At 37.3% G+C, this 18638-nt stretch overlaps 2 protein-coding genes across 3 annotated transcripts; both read left to right on the forward strand.

Moving 5' to 3' along the window:
* The first annotated feature begins 274 nt into the window (after positions 1–274).
* vps26a (VPS26, retromer complex component A) lies at positions 275–5332 on the forward strand. Of its 2 annotated transcripts, XM_041985397.1 has the most exons (9): positions 275–413; positions 1630–1779; positions 2354–2429; positions 2835–2991; positions 3130–3294; positions 3398–3504; positions 3755–3856; positions 4020–4129; positions 5083–5332. In XM_041985397.1, the coding sequence occupies exons 1-9, from the start codon at positions 411–413 to the stop codon at positions 5197–5199; spliced, it is 987 nt and encodes a 328-aa protein (XP_041841331.1). In that variant the 5' UTR covers positions 275–410; the 3' UTR covers positions 5200–5332. The 2 variants fall into 2 exon arrangements, with proteins under 2 accessions (XP_041841331.1, XP_041841340.1); XM_041985406.1 differs by lacking the exon at positions 275–413 and having other exon boundaries at positions 1630–1726.
* Positions 5333–8585: 3253 nt separating this feature from the next.
* Positions 8586–18377, forward strand: supv3l1 (SUV3-like helicase). Its single transcript, XM_041992805.1, has 16 exons — positions 8586–9094; positions 9262–9339; positions 9796–9903; positions 10006–10120; positions 10261–10429; positions 11116–11227; positions 11491–11568; positions 11707–11798; positions 11910–12090; positions 13923–14016; positions 14236–14355; positions 14477–14576; positions 14681–14761; positions 16221–16397; positions 16848–16996; positions 17199–18377. The coding sequence occupies exons 1-16, from the start codon at positions 8815–8817 to the stop codon at positions 17611–17613; spliced, it is 2349 nt and encodes a 782-aa protein (XP_041848739.1). The 5' UTR covers positions 8586–8814; the 3' UTR covers positions 17614–18377.
* Positions 18378–18638: the final 261 nt, after the last annotated feature.

Genomic DNA, 18638 nt, shown 5'->3' on the forward strand with positions numbered 1-18638 from the left:
ATGCTCTTTTTCATTGGTCCAGCAGGGAGCGATGATAAATTGCCTCAGATCTTGGTACAAAATTTTACCATGCACGATGTTATTTTCTCAAATATTATTTGGTTAATATTTTAATAAAACCTTTAGTGTTACTCAAGAACTATGGGATTTAATCAGATAAAAATGGGTTGTAAATTAAAAATAAAAAAAGAACTTTAAGAAACAGAAACTTATTTTCTAAACATGAATAGTGACTGGTTTAGACTACGTACCTGCTTGCACCATGCGTGTGCAATTTCACCTATGGCCCCGCCCACACGCACACATGGTCCGAGTCACATGACACTGAGCTCCGTTACCTCCCCCCGGTTCAGACAGACTGGCTAAACGGAGCGAGGCTACCCGTTAGCTTCAACTGTCAAGACGGCGAGATGGTAAGTGTAAAAACATACTTAAACTATCCAGACAACAAATACGCCATTGCGGCGTTTAGGCATAACCCTTCTACAAAGTCGTCATTAGCAGCGGCTTTTAGTTTCGCCAAGTAGCATATATTTTGTATTGAAATCTGACAGCGTTAAGCTAGCTGGGTTGGGCGAATTAGCATGAGGCCGTTTTCCTCAGGTGTCTTGGCTTGCTAACTAACCAGCAGCTCTGTCAAACAAGTATGCAAACTATTAGTTATTAAGAATAGTTTAGCTTATTGTATCTTGCGCATGTTTTCGGTAGCTGGAGCCTTTGGGAGGCTAAAATAAAGAAGTCAGTTTTAGCTAGCGTTGCTGGTTAGCTCAATGGAATGCGAAGTTGTACCGTCACATGCTCACTGAAAACCAGCAGCCGCTCCATAAATCAATAAGCGTTGTTAGTTTATTGACATAAGGACGATTTTGCCAATAATAATGGTTATCATATAATAAATGTGTAGTTAGGTTTTCATGTTTATCACACCGATTTTTCCTGGGTGACAGAGTTGATTTTCTGTTGACATCTTGATGACTGGGCTGATTCTTCCAGAATCTGTCCCTGCATGTTGAAGCATGTTTTAATGACTTTATGCCAGCTAATGAGAAAATAATGTCACCGCGCTGCTGGTGATTAATAAGGTGTTTTGTGTAAATAAGAACCTGTAATTTGTCCTGAAAATGGAGATTTAACAGGTTCCAGCTTGGTCTGCTTTGTGTAAGGGGGCGTCCAAGATTGTAAGCCATGTACACATCATAACTCATTTACATGAAAGCTCAAGCTGTTTGTTATTATTGTCACATCCCACTGTGTGCAAATGAAATCCCAGATGTTCTGTGCAAACAATGTGTCCGCCCAAAGTGCAGTCTTGTGAGGCTGGAAACTAGTAAACAGCCCAGTCACATTTAATTATGTTTTAAATTAAATCAGTAATTTGAAAATTGACATAATGTTGAAGGCTGTTAAACTTACAAAGTCTGAAGAAGAATTGATAAATATATCTTTTCTGTCACTAAAATTTGCATTAATGCATCTTGCCATTTAGATGGCTAGTCACGTCTGCTACTTATATAGCCACAAGTAATTTAGATTTGCATTTGAGCACTTTTGCACATCTTCTAGCGCTTAATGCTGGCCCTCACAAAGTCCATAACATAGTGTTTTCTGTGATGTTTTCTGTCTTTCCAGAGTTTCCTGGGTGGTTTGTTTGGGCCGGTATGTGAGATAGATGTATTGCTTAATGATGCAGAGAACAGAAAGACGGCTGAGCTGAAGACAGAAGATGGTAAAGTTGAGAAACACTACCTGTTCTATGATGGAGAATCTGTGTCTGGCAAGGTAAACTTTAAGTTGCATTGTTTATGAAGCAGAACTCCACAAAGTTAAGTGTAAAAGGTCCTACACACAAGGCATGTTTTGATATGTTTTTCATTTTAATAGCAGGGACGTATTCACCCAGGGTATATTGCATTCTCTGCTATAGGCAAGGCTATTTCAGGTGTCTCTTTAACAGAGTCTGGTGAGAAATTAAAAACTCTTTTGAAGAGAGTGCAGGACTTGTTTGGCTTCATATGTGTCATTAAATAATGTTGACATCTGTTCAGTATTATTTTACCTCTGGTATTTGCATGAATGACCATTGTCATTCATAAATCAAGCTAAGGTTGAGCTAGATGTTGTTTTCAGTGGGATTTATCTGAGATTCTCAGAAAATGCCTGTTGTGGGATCATTGAATATGAATGTGACTAATGTGCAAAAAAATAAATGAATACTGACAAAGTACAGGCTAGTTTGCATGACATTTTTTTTTTAAAAATGTTCCTCAATTTGCTGGTTAAGGTGTGTCAAAGTCCACTAGAATGTCAATATTGTTAGAGTAACATGGTGTCTCAACAAATGTTTCTTTTCCAGGTAAATCTAAATGTGAAGCAGGGAGGAAAGCGGCTGGAGCATCAGGGCATCCGCATTGAATTTGTAGGACAGATTGGTGAGTGTGATAGAAATGGTGCATTTCTCACTCTGTACTATCATTGATTTCCTGCAAAAGATATGTGTCTGGAGCGTTACTTCTTGGCCTTTTTAGCTACAAAACTGCTTCTTTTCCATAACAGTATGTCACTGGCTTTCTCATGTGGCTAAAAGGTTTAACGGGGCATGTGGTTGTCATGTGCAGTCTGTCATAAAGCTAACTCCCCCTCCTGCAGTATTTTCAACAGAAAAGGGTTAATGAGTGCAGTGGTCTGACATTAAATAGAAAAACATATTTATACTTATATAAACCTCAAGTCAAAGAGGTTTATTTGTCACATGCACACTTGTTTCGTGTTAAAACTGTCTTAAATTATTCACTATCTAGAACACAAATCACTCTAAATTCTCTGCTGTTGTTCAGAGTTGTTCTCTGATAAGAGCAACACCCATGAGTTTGTGGACTTGGTCAAAGAGCTGGCTTTACCTGGAGAACTCACCCAGAACAGAAGCTACGACTTCGAGTTCATGCAGGTGGAGAAGCCCTATGAGTCCTACACCGGAGCGAACGTCAGGCTAAGGTACACTAATAACATGTTTTGACAAAATTAAAGAGCACATAAAAGATGTTTTGCTGCTTTAGATTCACAAATTGTGTCCATTTGTGACATGGGGTTGTTTTTTGTAGATGTGGTACCAATGTTTTGCTCTTCTTTCAGATATTTCCTCAGGGTGACAATAGTTCGTCGTCTGTCCGACTTAGTGAAGGAGTATGAGTTAATTGTCCATCAGTTAGCCACCTACCCAGATGTTAACAACTCGATCAAGATGGAGGTTGGCATAGAAGACTGTCTTCACATTGAGTTTGAATATAATAAATCCAAGTAAGATAAATATTGGTTATCTTAATAAGTGTGTTTTACCGCTGTAGAAAACCCAAACCCAAGTAAGACCTGCCCTTATGTCTGATTTTGATCTGTCTTTCAGATACCACCTGAAGGATGTGATTGTTGGAAAGATTTACTTTCTCCTGGTCAGGATCAAGATCCAGCACATGGAGCTACAGCTTATCAAGAAGGAGATAACAGGCATAGGTAAGAATATACATAAATACAATTACCTAGACAGGGTGTATGTGCATCTGGACTTCAGTTGACTTTGTGGTTCATCACCTTTGAAGTTTTTATAGCTGTGGTTTATTTACTCTGTTGTAAATTTATGGGCTGTCAAGCCTTTATCCGTTTAGCTCCACTTTGTCATATGTTATCCTACTCCTTTAATTAAACTGTTGTCCTTTTGTTTTTTCCATTTATTTATTTTATTCTATTTAAATTTTTTTAATAGGACCCAGTACTACCACAGAGACTGAGACTGTTGCAAAGTATGAGATCATGGACGGTGCTCCAGTAAAAGGAGAATCAATTCCGATAAGACTCTTCCTGGCAGGTGAGGCCTCATTGTCTCTTTAGCTTGTGGAGAGATGATCCACACTGGTCGGTGTAGTGCAATTTCATATCATTAGAATATTTTTTCCTTGATAATTTTAGTAGAGAAAATCAGAGTTGATAACATATCCCAATCTGTGACTGTTTTTTTGTTTTCTGTACAGGATACGACTTGACACCTACAATGAGGGATGTCAACAAAAAGTTTTCGGTGCGCTACTTCCTCAATCTGGTGCTAGTGGATGAAGAGGACAGAAGATACTTCAAACAACAGGTAAATCACTCACACACTTTGCAAATGTATTCAACATCAGTGAGTTAATGACCTTTTTTAAGTGTCGGATTTATCATCGTAGTTTAGACAGCTAGTTTCTGCCTAAAATAAGCTGATGAGAGTTATATATGTCTGTGCTGGTCACACACTTCAGCAGCAGGATGGTTTCTGCCGTTGGTAGTCAGGTGACGAATGAACCAGAACAAGGTCCAGACAATGTCAGTCCCTGGGTTCTGCAAATCTGCTCAGAACAACTATGTTGGATTCTTCACCAGCCTGAGTCAGAAAAGAGTTAGTGCTGTGGAAAACATCCTGTCCAGTACCTAAAAAGTCTCAACCATCTGAACCAAATGACTACAGAATAGTTGCCCTAACATCTCACATCATGAAAGTCCTTGAGAGAGAACTTGTTATTGGCTCACCTCAATAAGCAAGTGAACACCTTTCAGGACCCATTACAGTTTGCTTTTTGAACTAAGCTTGAGGACGCCATCATCTACCTGCTTCAGAGCGCCCGCTCTCTGGACCAATCAGCCAGCACTTTGAGGATCATGTTCTTTGATTTCTCAAGTGCTTTTAATACAATTCAGCTGCTTTGTTATGTGAGAATCTCCATAAATTCCAGGTGGATTCCTCCACAACCACCTGGATTTATGACAACCTAACAAACAGACCATAGTTTGTGGTCTAAGGCAAGTGCTCAGGGACCATCTATACAGTGCAAGACCCAAGAGGATAGCAATATCAGATATCTTTCATTTTGCAATATTGTGCGCTATAATTCAGTTGGATTGTACTTATACCCCCCCCCCCCCCCCAAAAAAAAAAAAAAAACCTAACTCCATGCAGTCACCTTATCAGCTCCATGTGTACGTATTTCACAAGATTTTTTTTTTTTTTTATCACTCATGACTATGCTTTCATTCAGTCTTTCCTCTACATTTTGTGTTTAGGAGATTGTTTTGTGGAGAAAAGCTCCAGAGAAGCTGAGGAAAAGAAACTTCCACCAGCGCTACGAGTCGCCCGAGTCCCGAAGCCAGCCAGTTAACGCAGAGCAGCCAGAGATGTGAAGACCAGACTATAAACTGAAAAATACACACAGACACATCGCAGCTCTTCACTGCTGAACAGCCAGAGGTGTGAGGGCTGCCCCACTGTCTCCATGGACTGAGAAAAGTCTGTAAACATAAATACACATAAAAACCTCCTCACCATTTCACAGCTTCATATGTGAGCTGCCCACCATCACTCTTCCCTCTGGACTGAAACACACCTGCATACAGATGTGCCCAAGTGCACAATTCAAGTCTGCTGAATGCTAAAATGTCAAGGCAAAAATGCAAAACAACCCAAGTAATGAGCAGTGAGACAGCCCATTTGATCCTGGCTCCTTGGACTGAAAACACACTCAAGCACACATAAGTGAAGCCATACAGTCTCAGTTTGCTAAATGCATATCAAACAGGAGCAAAGACAAAAAGAAAAGAGGTCATGGCCGCAGACCACCGCAACAGTTCTCTTTTGCATAAGGAGTTTCTTTTGTTTGCCTTTTGAATAGCACTAATCTTGGATTTTGTCTTACATCCTTCCTCCCACAACCCCTACCAAGTGAAGCTTCATAGAGTCTGGATGAGCTACCTGATGAGAGGGAGGACCCTGAACCAAGGAAGCAGCACACAAGCTCCATATTTATCCACAACACCAGATTTAAAGCGGTTATGCTCCAAATGAGCTGGGAAAGCAAGAGTTTCAGTTAACTAGTTTTATTACTCATAAGTATGTTGCAGCAGTCCGAAGACTCATCCTGAGAAAATTTGTGCGTTAATTAGGAATAAAGTTCAGCAAATGTCCATCTTGATATGAATCCCATATAAAATATTCAGATTAAAAACAAATCTCCAGTACTCATTTCATTCAGGAATATTGATTGATTCAAGATGGACATTATTTCAGCATTATTTATGTCATAAGATAATTTAATTTACTATAATCTAGAACAATAAATGTCAATTATGTAGTCAATAATAAAAACAAATCTAGCCCATCACAATTTTTCAAAGCTTAGGCATCTGCAAATCTCTTCCTGTGTAAAACCTTCATATATTTAATGTACAGCTATATGTTGGAGAGAAACGGCAAAAGCTTCGATTATAAATGTACTGCACGCACATATAAAATTTTTAGCATAATAAGATGATTGTTGACACTGCAGATGTGTGTCAGGTTACAACAGGAATTCCTCCAAATGTATTTGAAGGCTGTGATGTCTCTTAAAATCTGCGGCTGCTCTGGCAGCAGAGCTCTCCGTTTGATCATGTCTGCTTATAACTGATCTGCTGCTGTTGTAAGAATCAGTTTGCTCATATTACTAAGAAAAATCAGTGCTGAAATCACCATTTTATTACAATGAAGGATGCCATTAAAAACGTTGTTAGAACGTATGGTTATTTGGGTAAGTTGAACCTTTAAATGTACAACTGTGTCAGCTTATTTCCAAGTTAATTTGAGAAGGTTTTCTCCAGTTTTTGCAATTCAGTATAATTTAAAAAAATAAGTTCAAAGGATGTTTTGCAGCCAATTTCACCTAAAGATCCTATTTATAATTAAACAAGTTGCCAGCCATGATCATCAAACTGTAAATTCATTGTTCTCGTCAGATTCCAGTTAGTTTTTTTTTCATGGGGTGGAGCTTTTTGAGTGTTTTGGTTTCATATATTCAGAGTACTGATGTAATGAACGGTTCATGACTTCCTCCGTAAGCACTGGAAGGGACGCACTTCATGCATACTGTAATATCCAACAATGTTCCACTGTGATGTTCAGACCTGCAGTTTAGGTCCTGCTTTAAGACACTGTTATCTGTCCTGTGTGCAATTTGTTTGTTTTGTTTTTTTCGCCTTCAGCTCTGATCTATGGCCAGTTTGCACTTTCCTCTCCAATGCTTAACTTTGTAATGAAGGAGCATGGATGCTGAAACTGAACATTTCTCAAGGATAACTTCACCTCAGAGATCCGAGTTGGCAGCGAACATAATTCTGTTGTTTATATATCACTACATATTTTGATTCAACTTGAGTGTACAATATTTATGCTTTTTTGTCTCTTGTATGTGGGTGATCGCCCCATATTACATTTAATTTCTTGAATGTTTGAACATGGAGATCTACAGCTTAGGTTTTCTTTGTTCTTTCGCTTTAGTTTTGATCTTGTGGTCTGGATTTCTATCATTTGAAAGCTGTGTAATTTATTTGCAAACAAATTGTTCTCTTTTTCTTCCAAATCACATGCATTTTGTCTTTTCTGAACACAATTTGGGTAGATTTGTTGGGTTATCTTGAAATGCCGTCAGAAGTTCTGAAGAAACACTTTCAAGCCAACACTTTCTGCCCCTGTCTTATCTACTGCATGTTTGTCTACACATGCCATTGTGTGTTTGTGTGTGTGTGTGCGTGTGATAGTGTATATACTGTACACACCAAACCCAAATATATAGCTAAAATTGCTCATGAATAAAGCAGATTTATACTGTACTTATTTTGAAAAACAGGACTTTTGTCTTTATATTGGATTCATTGCTACTGTTCTTTTGAAAGATGTAGAAAATTGCTTTATGAGTGGCTTTGACAGCATGTATACAGTTTCATTTATACAATATTCTCTTATAAAGTTGTTATACTACATTTTCCTGGTAGGCACATAATTACATGAGAAAGTTATTGTAATCAATTTATTTTAACAATGTATATACAATAATTCTGGCCACATACTTTCCAAAAAGGTTAAAAGAAAATTTAAATTACAAAAATATGTTTTATTTAATTTAAAATCTAAATGTCACTAATATATATATATATATATATATATATATATATATATATATATATATATATATATATATATATATATATATATATATATATATATATATTTATTTATTTATATCAATTTTTAGATTGCTTTTTTGAATTTAAAATATACAAAAAACTATAAATGCAAGTAAAAAAAAAAAACAAAAAAGGCCTCCAAGTCTCCTCTTAGTTGGATACTATATGTATGTATGGTATATATAATAATTATATATATATATATATATATATATATATATATATATATATATATATACATTTTTTTATTATTATTTATTTTTTTATTTATTTCACTTTTTTTCTCCCCCAAACAAATAGTTTTTTTCCTGAGTCAATACACAAGGAAGCCTTCAAAGATCGTGTGTTGCTGTCGAGTCCATCTCGTTCCTAAGAAACTAAAAGAAATTTAGAGAGGAAGGCATCATTGTTGCATATACGATCTTTGAGATCACGCTATAGCTGTCCTAATTTGTGCTTGTATATAATACACCCACTTTTATCAGGTAGATTTCACTAGTGACATGTATTTTATTGTAAACAAATAAAATGATCAAATATTTTGAATATTTAATGAGGTGACTTTTTTTGTTTGGATAACATTAGGTTCTTTCTCTATTTTAATCTAGGCACATTTGTGGCCAGATCGGTCCTTTTGCACGTTGTAGCAGCAGGAAGAAAATGTGTTGACCGTCCTCTGATGTAGTTTGTAGTGTGTAATCTTTATATTTTGACCCGTTCAACAATATGGAGTGGCAGTAACAGTTTTGTTACAATGCCCACATAAGGTGCCATTTCAGGGAACATAAAACACCCCCAGCGATGTCTGTAAACCGTTGCGTGTATTTGTTTTCTCGGCTTAAACGCCATATTAATACCCGGGCTACTCGCTTCACTGCTGGTAGCTGTCGTGTGCCTTCTGGGTCTAATTTTTTGCTCAAACAGCATCAGGGCAATTCAGTAGTTTATTGCAGAGATGTTTCTTCTAACAATTCAAGTCCTAAGCCCCCAGACACCTCGCTATTTGTTCCTGTCTCCCTGAAGACTGACGTCTTGGCTGACGGGAGCGTAGGAGCCGAGCTGACCCAGCCGCTCGATAAAAGTGAGTTAAGTCGCCTCAGTTTTTATTCTGAGAGACAAATGCTGTAGGTGTCAAAATTTGGTCCATGTAATAACCTTTCATATGTAACAATTCTCTTGTCATATTTTCAATGTTTCATCAACTTTGAAGTGATGCCTCTGTATCTCTGCTCTGTATTTGCTATTCAGATGAACTATTAAAAGTTTTGAACCGGTTTTATAAAAGAAAGGAGATGCAGAAGCTGGCTGCAGACCACGGCCTGGATGGTGAGCAAAGAAACTGTCAAATGATCAATTGAGAATATCTTGTCACTGTAGTTTTTGTAAAAATAAAATAAAATAAAAAAGTCATTTAATATCTAGTTTATGTTGCACTTACACACTTGTAGTCATTTCCTGATTAATGCACTGACAAAAAAGACAGGGCTTTAAAGTGCCCCATCATGTTATTACAGAGAAATTATCATTAAAAAGATAACTTTTTTTCCAATAAAGTCTTGAAATTTGCATGTCTACATCTAATGTGAAAGTAATACAATTTGACATCAGCAAAAGTCAGACAAGGGCTTCAGGGCCTGACTCTAAAAACTGCAGCTGGTGTGATTACACAGTCTTCTCATGTTAGCATGGCACTGTTGCTGGTTTATGCCTCCTACCGTGATCTGTGTTGACTGATTTTTATACAAATCCCTTTAACCGTGTTTTATTTCTATGTGCTAACAGCTCGTCTGTTCCACCAAGCCTTCATTAGCTTCAGGAAGTATGTCTTGGAGATGATGTCACTCCCTGCTGATCTGCACATCATCCTCAGTGACATCTGCTGTGGTGCAGGTGTGTCACTTAATCATTTCTGATTTTATCTCTGTTTCTTTACTTTTATTGAAAGAATTGTTTTACTGATTATAATCTCTGTTTTATTTTATAATTCTTTAGGTCATATTGATGATATTTATCCATACTTTATGCGCCATGCCAAACAAATTTTTCCTATGCTGGAATGTATGGATGACCTAAGAAAGATCTCAGATCTTCGAGTCCCTGTCAACTGGTAATTAATACATGGTCAAACTTCATAGCATATGTATCATATTTAAATTTAGTGTAATACTTCCAGGTTTCACCATCTATGTACAAGTCTTAACTTCCACGTGTATTTTTGTGTTTGTGTACCTTGAATTTGTGTATCAGGTACCCTGAAGCTCGTGCAATCCAGAGGAAGGTAATCTTCCATGCTGGACCCACTAACAGTGGAAAAACCTACCATGCCATCCAGCGCTACCTGGCTGCCAAGTCTGGAGTCTACTGTGGCCCTCTGAAACTGCTGGCCCACGAGATCTTTGAGAAGAGCAACAATGCTGTGAGTACCAGTTTCAATCTGTCATTTCAGTTATTTAATAGAGAATATGTTGGTAGAATTAAAATCTGAGGAAAAATGTAAAAGATTTAGAGAATGAAGTTGGAAATTAATGAAAAAACTGTTAACGTGTTAAAAGAAAAACTGGATCAATTTGATCAAGTTAACCAAGGGCCAAGCAAATTTAACTGAGATTTCAGTCACAAATCATAATGTTATTCTGTTAAAAGCACCAAAATTTTAAACAAGAAAAGCTTTTAAAGCTAGTCCTGTTTAAACCATCATCATCATCATTTACCTATCATCATTTCTGCATGTTGACATGTGCTCGTGGGTGTGTGTTATTCCTGTTTACTACAGGTGATTAGTATTTGAAGAGAGTGAACCAACCTTGCAAACAAATGTGTTCTTGGACGTTTACTATTGTTATCTCAAATATTACCCTTATCCCTGCTTCTGAAGTATTGTTTATTTGTTCATTCATTAAGTTCAGTCTTGTATTTATTTATGTGGAGAAAAATGTTGCATAAATCACTGGCCTATTCTTCCTGTTGTAAGTCTTTCTTGGTAATGTTTGTATCTCCTGCCTGTCTGTGCCTTCCACATCTGTGTCTGCATTGTCAGTGTGTCATCCCTTATTTCTGTTGTGATACTGATGACTGTTTTTTTGTCTGTGTGTATGCTTCCAGGGTGTGCCGTGTGACTTGGTTACCGGTGAGGAAAGGACCTTTGTAGATCCAGAGGGTCGAGCTGCTGGACATGTAGCATGTACTATCGAGATGTGTAGTGTCACAACACCTTGTGAGTAGATGTAACATGAACTGGGTTTGATACTGATTGGTGGTAGTGTTGTTGTTTTACTCTTTTCCTATCCCCATGTTGTCACATAAATGCCTAAAAATACAACAAATCCAAACATCTGTGATTCATAGAATTAAAGTTTATCAGATGTGATCAAAATTATTTTAGTCATATTTAAAGCTTGGCCTAGAGGGGAAAGATTCTACTTTATGTAACTATTTATCACACTTATTTATTTTTTTGTCCCACCCATGTGTCTGTAGATGAGGTGGCTGTAATCGATGAAATTCAAATGATCAGAGATCCTTCCAGAGGCTGGGCGTGGACTCGAGCACTGCTGGGTTTGTACCACACATTCAGACTTACAAAGAAGACTTGTTGCTCTGTCTTACACATTGATTAATCTAATTTAAAGCTGATCTAAAAGTCTAAAGCTGGTCTCCTAAAACTTTTCATCAACATCCTGTGTGTTTGTGCAGGTCTGTGTGCCGAGGAGATCCACGTTTGTGGGGAATCTGCAGCTATAGACTTTATCAGAGAGCTGATGTACACCACTGGAGAGGAGGTGGAGGTAAGGCTGTAACATGCTGTAAGATTTTAAAAAATCTAATGATGTTAACATTTAAACATTCTGTCTGAATCACCACTGGACATCTTGTATTTAAGTCTCCTCTGTCCTCAGGTCCACACCTACCAGCGCTTGACTCCATTCTCAGTCTTGGATCAGGCCGTGGAGTCGTTAGACAACCTGAGACCAGGAGACTGCATTGTGTGCTTCAGCAAAAATGACATCTACTCCATAAGCAGACAGATTGAAGCCAGGGGACTAGAGTGTGCTGTGATTTATGGCAGTTTACCTCCAGGTGAGTGTGTTTGCAGTTTTCAGGTGGATCTATCCAGAGTTTGTAACAACATTGAGTATCTATAGAAATGTTTGAATTGTAATGTAGGTTTTTCAGTGACTTATACAGAAGACTTAAATTTAGGCACCGTGCTTAAAACTGTTTGAAATTACTTTGATTTCCTTTCTATCCTGGATTAAGCTAAGTAAACCTGGTCATAATAAAAGCCCAGACAGAGTAAAACACTATGTTACTAGTGTGAATCTGAAAAATAAAACAATAGCAGTAAAAAGAAAAAGAAGTCATTTAAAAAATTGTGTAAAGATGTTATTCAAACTAGTTGCGAAAAACTTAAAACTGCAACTGAGAAACAGTAAAAAAGAAATAAAACACTTTTGGAAATTTGCCGTGAATACAACACAAATGAAAATATAACCACAATAACTTTAGGTAAGTCACTAGTATCTGTTCCACACTTCTCATATTTATACTATGACTTAATTTCCATTAAATTAAACCTGCATTTATAGACTTTTTGGAAGAACCTGAAACTGGCATTAAAAAAAGATATAAGGCAGAAATCAGAACAGAGCAGGTTAATACTGGTGGTGCATCACTAAGACAAAGCAGTGACTTCCTGAATGGAATAATAGAGAACCAGCAACCTCCTACCTGATGATGAGCATTTACACTGTGCAGATAAAGAAATGTTATTTATACAAAAATAATCTCATGTATTTATTTATTTATTTATTATTATTATTATTATTATTATTATTATTATTATTATTATTTAAATATATATATATTTATTTTGAGCAGTTGTGTTATTTGTATATCTAAGAATATACTTTTTTCTGCCAGAGGGAAGGAATTTGAAGATACAGCTCCATTCCTGCAGCAGCATCACATGACCTCTGAGCAGAGACCCAAAAGCAGATGCTGATGAAAAAATTCATGAGCCAAAATTTAAATATCTGAAAGAAAGTTAAATAAAAGTAAACTCTGCAAGCTGAACTGAAAATAAAGTTGGAACAGTGAGCTGTGATGCAAAAAATAAACACTAATGAGACTGTGATTAATCAACATGATGGATAATATCAAAAGTAAAAAAGAAAAAAAATATTCATGTGTTTTTCAGTAACTACAAACTAGATTTTAAACTAGTGTTTAACTCGTCTCTCAGCTTTTATTTCGTACATAAATACAATCAAATAGAAACCCATAAAGCGTTCTAGTGGCAGGCTTTGTGGTGCACATTGCTCTTCATTTAAACAATTCATGTAGTCTATACTCCCCAGCAAACATTTCTAAATTAGCTCTCATCGTTACTCTGGCAACTGGTTTAGTTTAATCCAGAATAGGCCAAAACTGGGATTTATTTAAGACAAGTGACTTTTTAATCAACAACAGCAGGCATTTTAGTGGTTGGGTCATTTTAGTCTGGGAATAGCCTCAAGCCCTGTCTCTATGAAACCCGCCCTAGAGCTTTAATGAAGCTGCAACCATGAAGGTAATCCGAGTTGGACCAAATGTTAGCAGGAAGTTGTGTTTGGTTGTTTTCAGTTGTTACTGGGAATATTCATTGAATGACCATCCTGCAGAGTAAGATAGATACTTTGGGTACTTATGAATGTTTATACATTGTTAGGTGATCATGGATTGCTGGGGAAGCTAGTTAATTCTTGAAATGCAAGCAGATTTCTAGAGAGTCAGTCGTAGCTGCAGCAGCAGTGGCCAGTGTTTATTTCCCTCTGCTGTAAGTGTGCGGTTAAGGAGAAAAAATGTTTAACTTAATGTTAACTTGGATTTAAGTTCTGTTCCAAAGTATTAACATACATACTATCTTACAGGCACTAAGCTGTCACAGGCCAAGAAGTTCAATGACCCTGATGATCCCTGTAAGATCCTGGTCGCTACTGATGCTATTGGCATGGGTCTAAACCTGTAAGTACCACATGAACCCATATAAGTGTAGTAAGAGTAAGAGTGTGTTGAGTCAGTGTCAGAGCTGTTTATACATGTATATATTTATATATTTTATAATCGGAAGACTGTAATGTTCAAGACACTGCTGTGGTGTTAGATTGTGTTTTACTAATGTTGTATCCTTCGGCCTAGCTCACATGTATGAATTTGTCTTTCTGCCCCTGCCCACCTCCCCAGGAGTATAAAACGAATCATCTTCAACAGTCTAGTAAAGCCTAATGTTAATGAAAAAGGGGAGAAGCAGATGGAGACCATCAGCACGTCACAGGCTCTACAGATTGCAGGCCGAGCAGGGAGGTCAGTCTCATTCATATTTCACTTTGTCCTCATTCTGAAAATAGCGGGAGAAAAGAAACCGCACAGACAATATATATTCATTTCTGCCAGTAATATTTAAAACCTGCATCCTCTGTTGCAGATTTTCCTCTAAATTTAAAGAGGGAGAGGTCACAACCATGCATCGTGAAGACCTGATTGTCCTCAAGGAAATCCTCAGCCACTCTGTCGATCCCATAGAGGTAATCACTTCACAGTCAGTCATAGATGAGGCCAAAAAGTGCACATTCATCCAACACAGCACGTAGATTGTCTGCTGATGTTTTTACCTCATTGTTTGTCTCAGACTGCAGGTCTCCATCCAACTGCAGAGCAGATAGAGATGTTTGCTTATCATCTGCCTGATGCTTCACTCTCCAACCTTGTAGTAAGTGAAAGCTGCCTGTCAATTTGTCTCTGCTTTGTGGGGTGAAGAAATAACAGAGAGACGTAAAAAGAAACAAGACAGTAATGAGATTCCTTAAAATAGTTTTTTCCATATATATTAAACTAAAATTACATTTTCAAAAAGAATAGATTTCTAAATGTCTGCGTTAACTAAAAATAAGTTTTTAATTTCTGCAATTATAGGTGACATTTACAACGTTGTCACCACTAAACCTAATATTTACCCAGCTCTATAAAGCTTATCTAAGATTTAAAACAACCAGTGAAAACCAAACTAATTAAGTAAATTACTATTTTTAGAGGGTGCAGGGATCCAGATCCTGTGTAAGTCCATGCAAATCTTGCAAGAGTAGATGGTTTGAACACGGCGTGGTCGAGAAATAAACAGAAAGCTTTGGATACCAGCCTCAGTCTTGGCTGGCTTTAACAGAAATGATGGAGTTGGCAAATGAAGCTGAGAGAATAATTAAAGCAGAACTTTACAAACATGAGGATTGATGAGTCGCACATCTGGTTATGTATTTGTGAAACGATAGACAGCAATCAGCGCAGAAGGCTCTACGCCCCTTTACACACATACACACATTGTGTTGTAATGTGAATGTAAAAGGATTTGCTGAAAGCACCAGTGTGTAATGTTTAAAAGTCTGATTCACAGATGTTTTCTGTAATTTTATATATTTTTATTATTGCAGAATCTTGTGGAAAAATAAGCTAATTGAGTTTTAGCTTCCTTAAAGGAAATGACTTTCCACCTGGTTGCATCACCATATTACCTTATCAGCTCAGGGGAAACACACCAAACACTGGCTTTAAAGCATCCTTTCACTTTGTGATTTCATAGTTAGGGCTTTTCAGTTAGTTGGATTTTGCATTTTTGCCCAGTAAATGTGACCATATTGCAGACATTCAACCTGAAACATCTGAACGGATTCTCCTTTCTTTGTTGTGCAATACAGTTTTTATGCCATGTTAAAGTCTAATGACGGGAGCCAAAGTTTACAGGTGTATTGGGTTTTATATCCGGACAGACCTGTTAATACTCAATAAAGATTATTATCACTATTTTAAGACAATGTTTACAACAGTTTTTCTTCTTTGGTGACAATGAAGGATTCTAGTGATTATAACAGCTATTAAAGCTAAATTGTTTTAATTTAACCATTTGTAACTGACTTCTAACTCTGTGGATGGAGAAAAAAAGTCATGTTTTGTGTTGTAGTTACTTTTTTTCTATGTTAAGTTCTGGCATTTTGAATATTCTTAAATTAAAGTCTTGAGTGATACATAAACATAAACATACTAAAAGAACCTGGTCATTAAACATACTCAGAACAGCTGAGAAAATTAGTCCTTACTGTTGAAAATTACAAAGAAAGGTCAGTGTGCCTAAAATTTCAAATTAGTTCATTTAAGTCCTTTCTGTCTCTGTTTCTCAGGATATATTTGTCAGCCTCTCTCAAGTGGATGGTCTGTATTTTGTCTGTAACATTGATGACTTCAAGTTTCTCGCCGACATGATCCAGCATATACCTCTCAACCTGAGATCACGCTACGTCTTCTGTACTGCTCCCATCAACAAAAAACAGCCTTTCGTATGCACCTCCTTTCTTAAGGTGAGAATGAGAACTACACACAACCAGGAGACATGACATTTAAGATGGCAGCAGTGGAGGGTTTATTTAGAGACAAATAAATGAGTGTCATAGAGGGAGGTGGGAGGGGTGCATTTTATAGCTATTGTACATTATGCTGTCTCACTTCATGCTGATAAAGCTCTAAAGTAAAATTACTATCAAGAAACAACCTTTGAGATTTAGGACGAAGTTCAATGTTGCTGATGTGTTCAAAGAAAAATTATCAACACACAAACCAGCTTATTCCTTTCATTTAAAGCTGTAACGTTGCACTTATGGTTGGTAAAAAAAAAATGTTCTGGAGTTCTGAGGTTTGTTTCAACAGTGTTTCATTATGACAGGTGTTGTTGATTTTTTTTCTTTGTTAGATATACTCTCCTGTACTACTTTGTGATTTTCCTTGATCCTGTAAATGATTTTATGTTGCAGTTTGCCCGACAGTTCAGTCGAGACGAACCCCTGACGTTTAACTGGGTTTGTCGTCACATCAGCTGGCCTCTGGCTGCACCCAAAAACATAAAAGATCTGGTTCACCTAGAAGCTGTCCATGATGTGCTGGATCTCTACCTCTGGTTAAGGTAACACCATCATTGTTCCATTTCTCTTGTGGGATGTGCATGTGTGTAATAATCAACAACACCTATGTTTATGCCTTAAATATGCTAACTCTTTTGTTAGTTTCTTTAAACTCTTCTTTATTAGACAACTTTTTCTTCTGTCGATAAATCTGAGCCGTTGCCGTCCTAATCCTTGTTGCTGTGAATGTTTGTGTGTCCGCAGCTACCGCTTCATGGACATGTTTCCAGATACAGCCTCGATCCGGCAAATCCAGCAGGAGCTTGATGATATCATACAGCAGGGTGTTCGAAATATCACCCGTCTCATCAGAGCCACTGAACCAAACATAACTGACCCACTGCAGACGCAGAGCAACATGCATGGCCAGTCAGGTGGTAGTGGGACTGCCAGCAGTATGTCTTTGACAAGCAGAGGTCAGAAAGGCTCAGGAGAGATGACCAAAAGCTCCCTGACAAGTCGTCTGGTGAGAGACGGGCTGCTGACCCCTGATATGCTCAGGCAGCTGCAGATGGAGTGGTCTAAAGACCAAAAACAGGAAGTCAGCAATCTGAGTGGGGTCAGTTTTGAACATCAAAAGAAGAACAATAAAGGGAGGAGAAAAAATAAGAAGAAATGAAGAATAAGTCAAGTCACGCATTGATCATCATCTTCATGGTTATCTCTATCAACCAATGCAAACCTTGGAATAAGATCTCTGTCTAAATTCATGAACTGATGCTGTTTAAAGATGTATATGCAGCAACAATGTGAACCAAACAGCTGTGTTTGTGGCTGTTTGGTCTGGATTTATACCAGAAGACTTGCTTGTTCAGTGTTTTGACATTATCTTTTTGTTTGACACTTAGCTAGTTTTCGTCTAGCCTACAAGTGGATGTTGGAAAATGTTACTAGTTCACCTTACCCTGAGCTTCCGGCTGCTGTTCCCTCTGAAGGATCTGGCATCTGGTGTGAGATTTTTCATTGTCAATGTGAAAAGAATCACCTTGGTAACTATTAAAACACCAAAGCAACCACAAAAACTCAGCTTCCTCTAATCCTAGCTTTGGTTTATGTAAAATGAACACATTCAAGTGTTTCACGTCCTCTATGAGATGGCACAAACTTGCAAGTAGTATTTTTTTTTTTTTTTTATTCCAGCTTTTTTGAAGAACGTCATACAGTGAAATGAGGAAAAAAACATTTTAAAAATGTTTTACACACTTGTCTTTTGTTTTGTCACAGCTCAGGCAGTGGGCTTCATCGCAGAACAGACTGAACTGCAAACAGACGCTAACGGATGACACAGCCCTGTTGGTGTCTGTATGCAAACAAATAGCTTTTTTTTTTTCTCTCCATCTGTACATTTAAGCAATGGCATTTCTCAATAAAAATAACTTTTCACTGTCTAGATTTACTTTTATGCAACTCACAAACAACATAAACTAATTAAGAGCTCTATTGTGTGTTCCACACAGTCCAGCCAAACATTGCACATTTATTCTCAGTGGAATAAAAAGAAACTCCTACAGAGATCATAAGTTATTTAGTTATTTTAACAGAATTTAATGCATTTTTCCATGAGAAGATGGTCCTTTTGACCAGATAGACTTGACAATAATTGAGGCAAAAGCTTATCAGCTTATCACTAACAAGAACCATGCT

This window comes from Melanotaenia boesemani, chromosome 1 (assembly GCF_017639745.1).
Source record: "Melanotaenia boesemani isolate fMelBoe1 chromosome 1, fMelBoe1.pri, whole genome shotgun sequence".
In the NCBI taxonomy this organism is placed as follows: Eukaryota; Metazoa; Chordata; class Actinopteri; order Atheriniformes; family Melanotaeniidae; genus Melanotaenia; species Melanotaenia boesemani.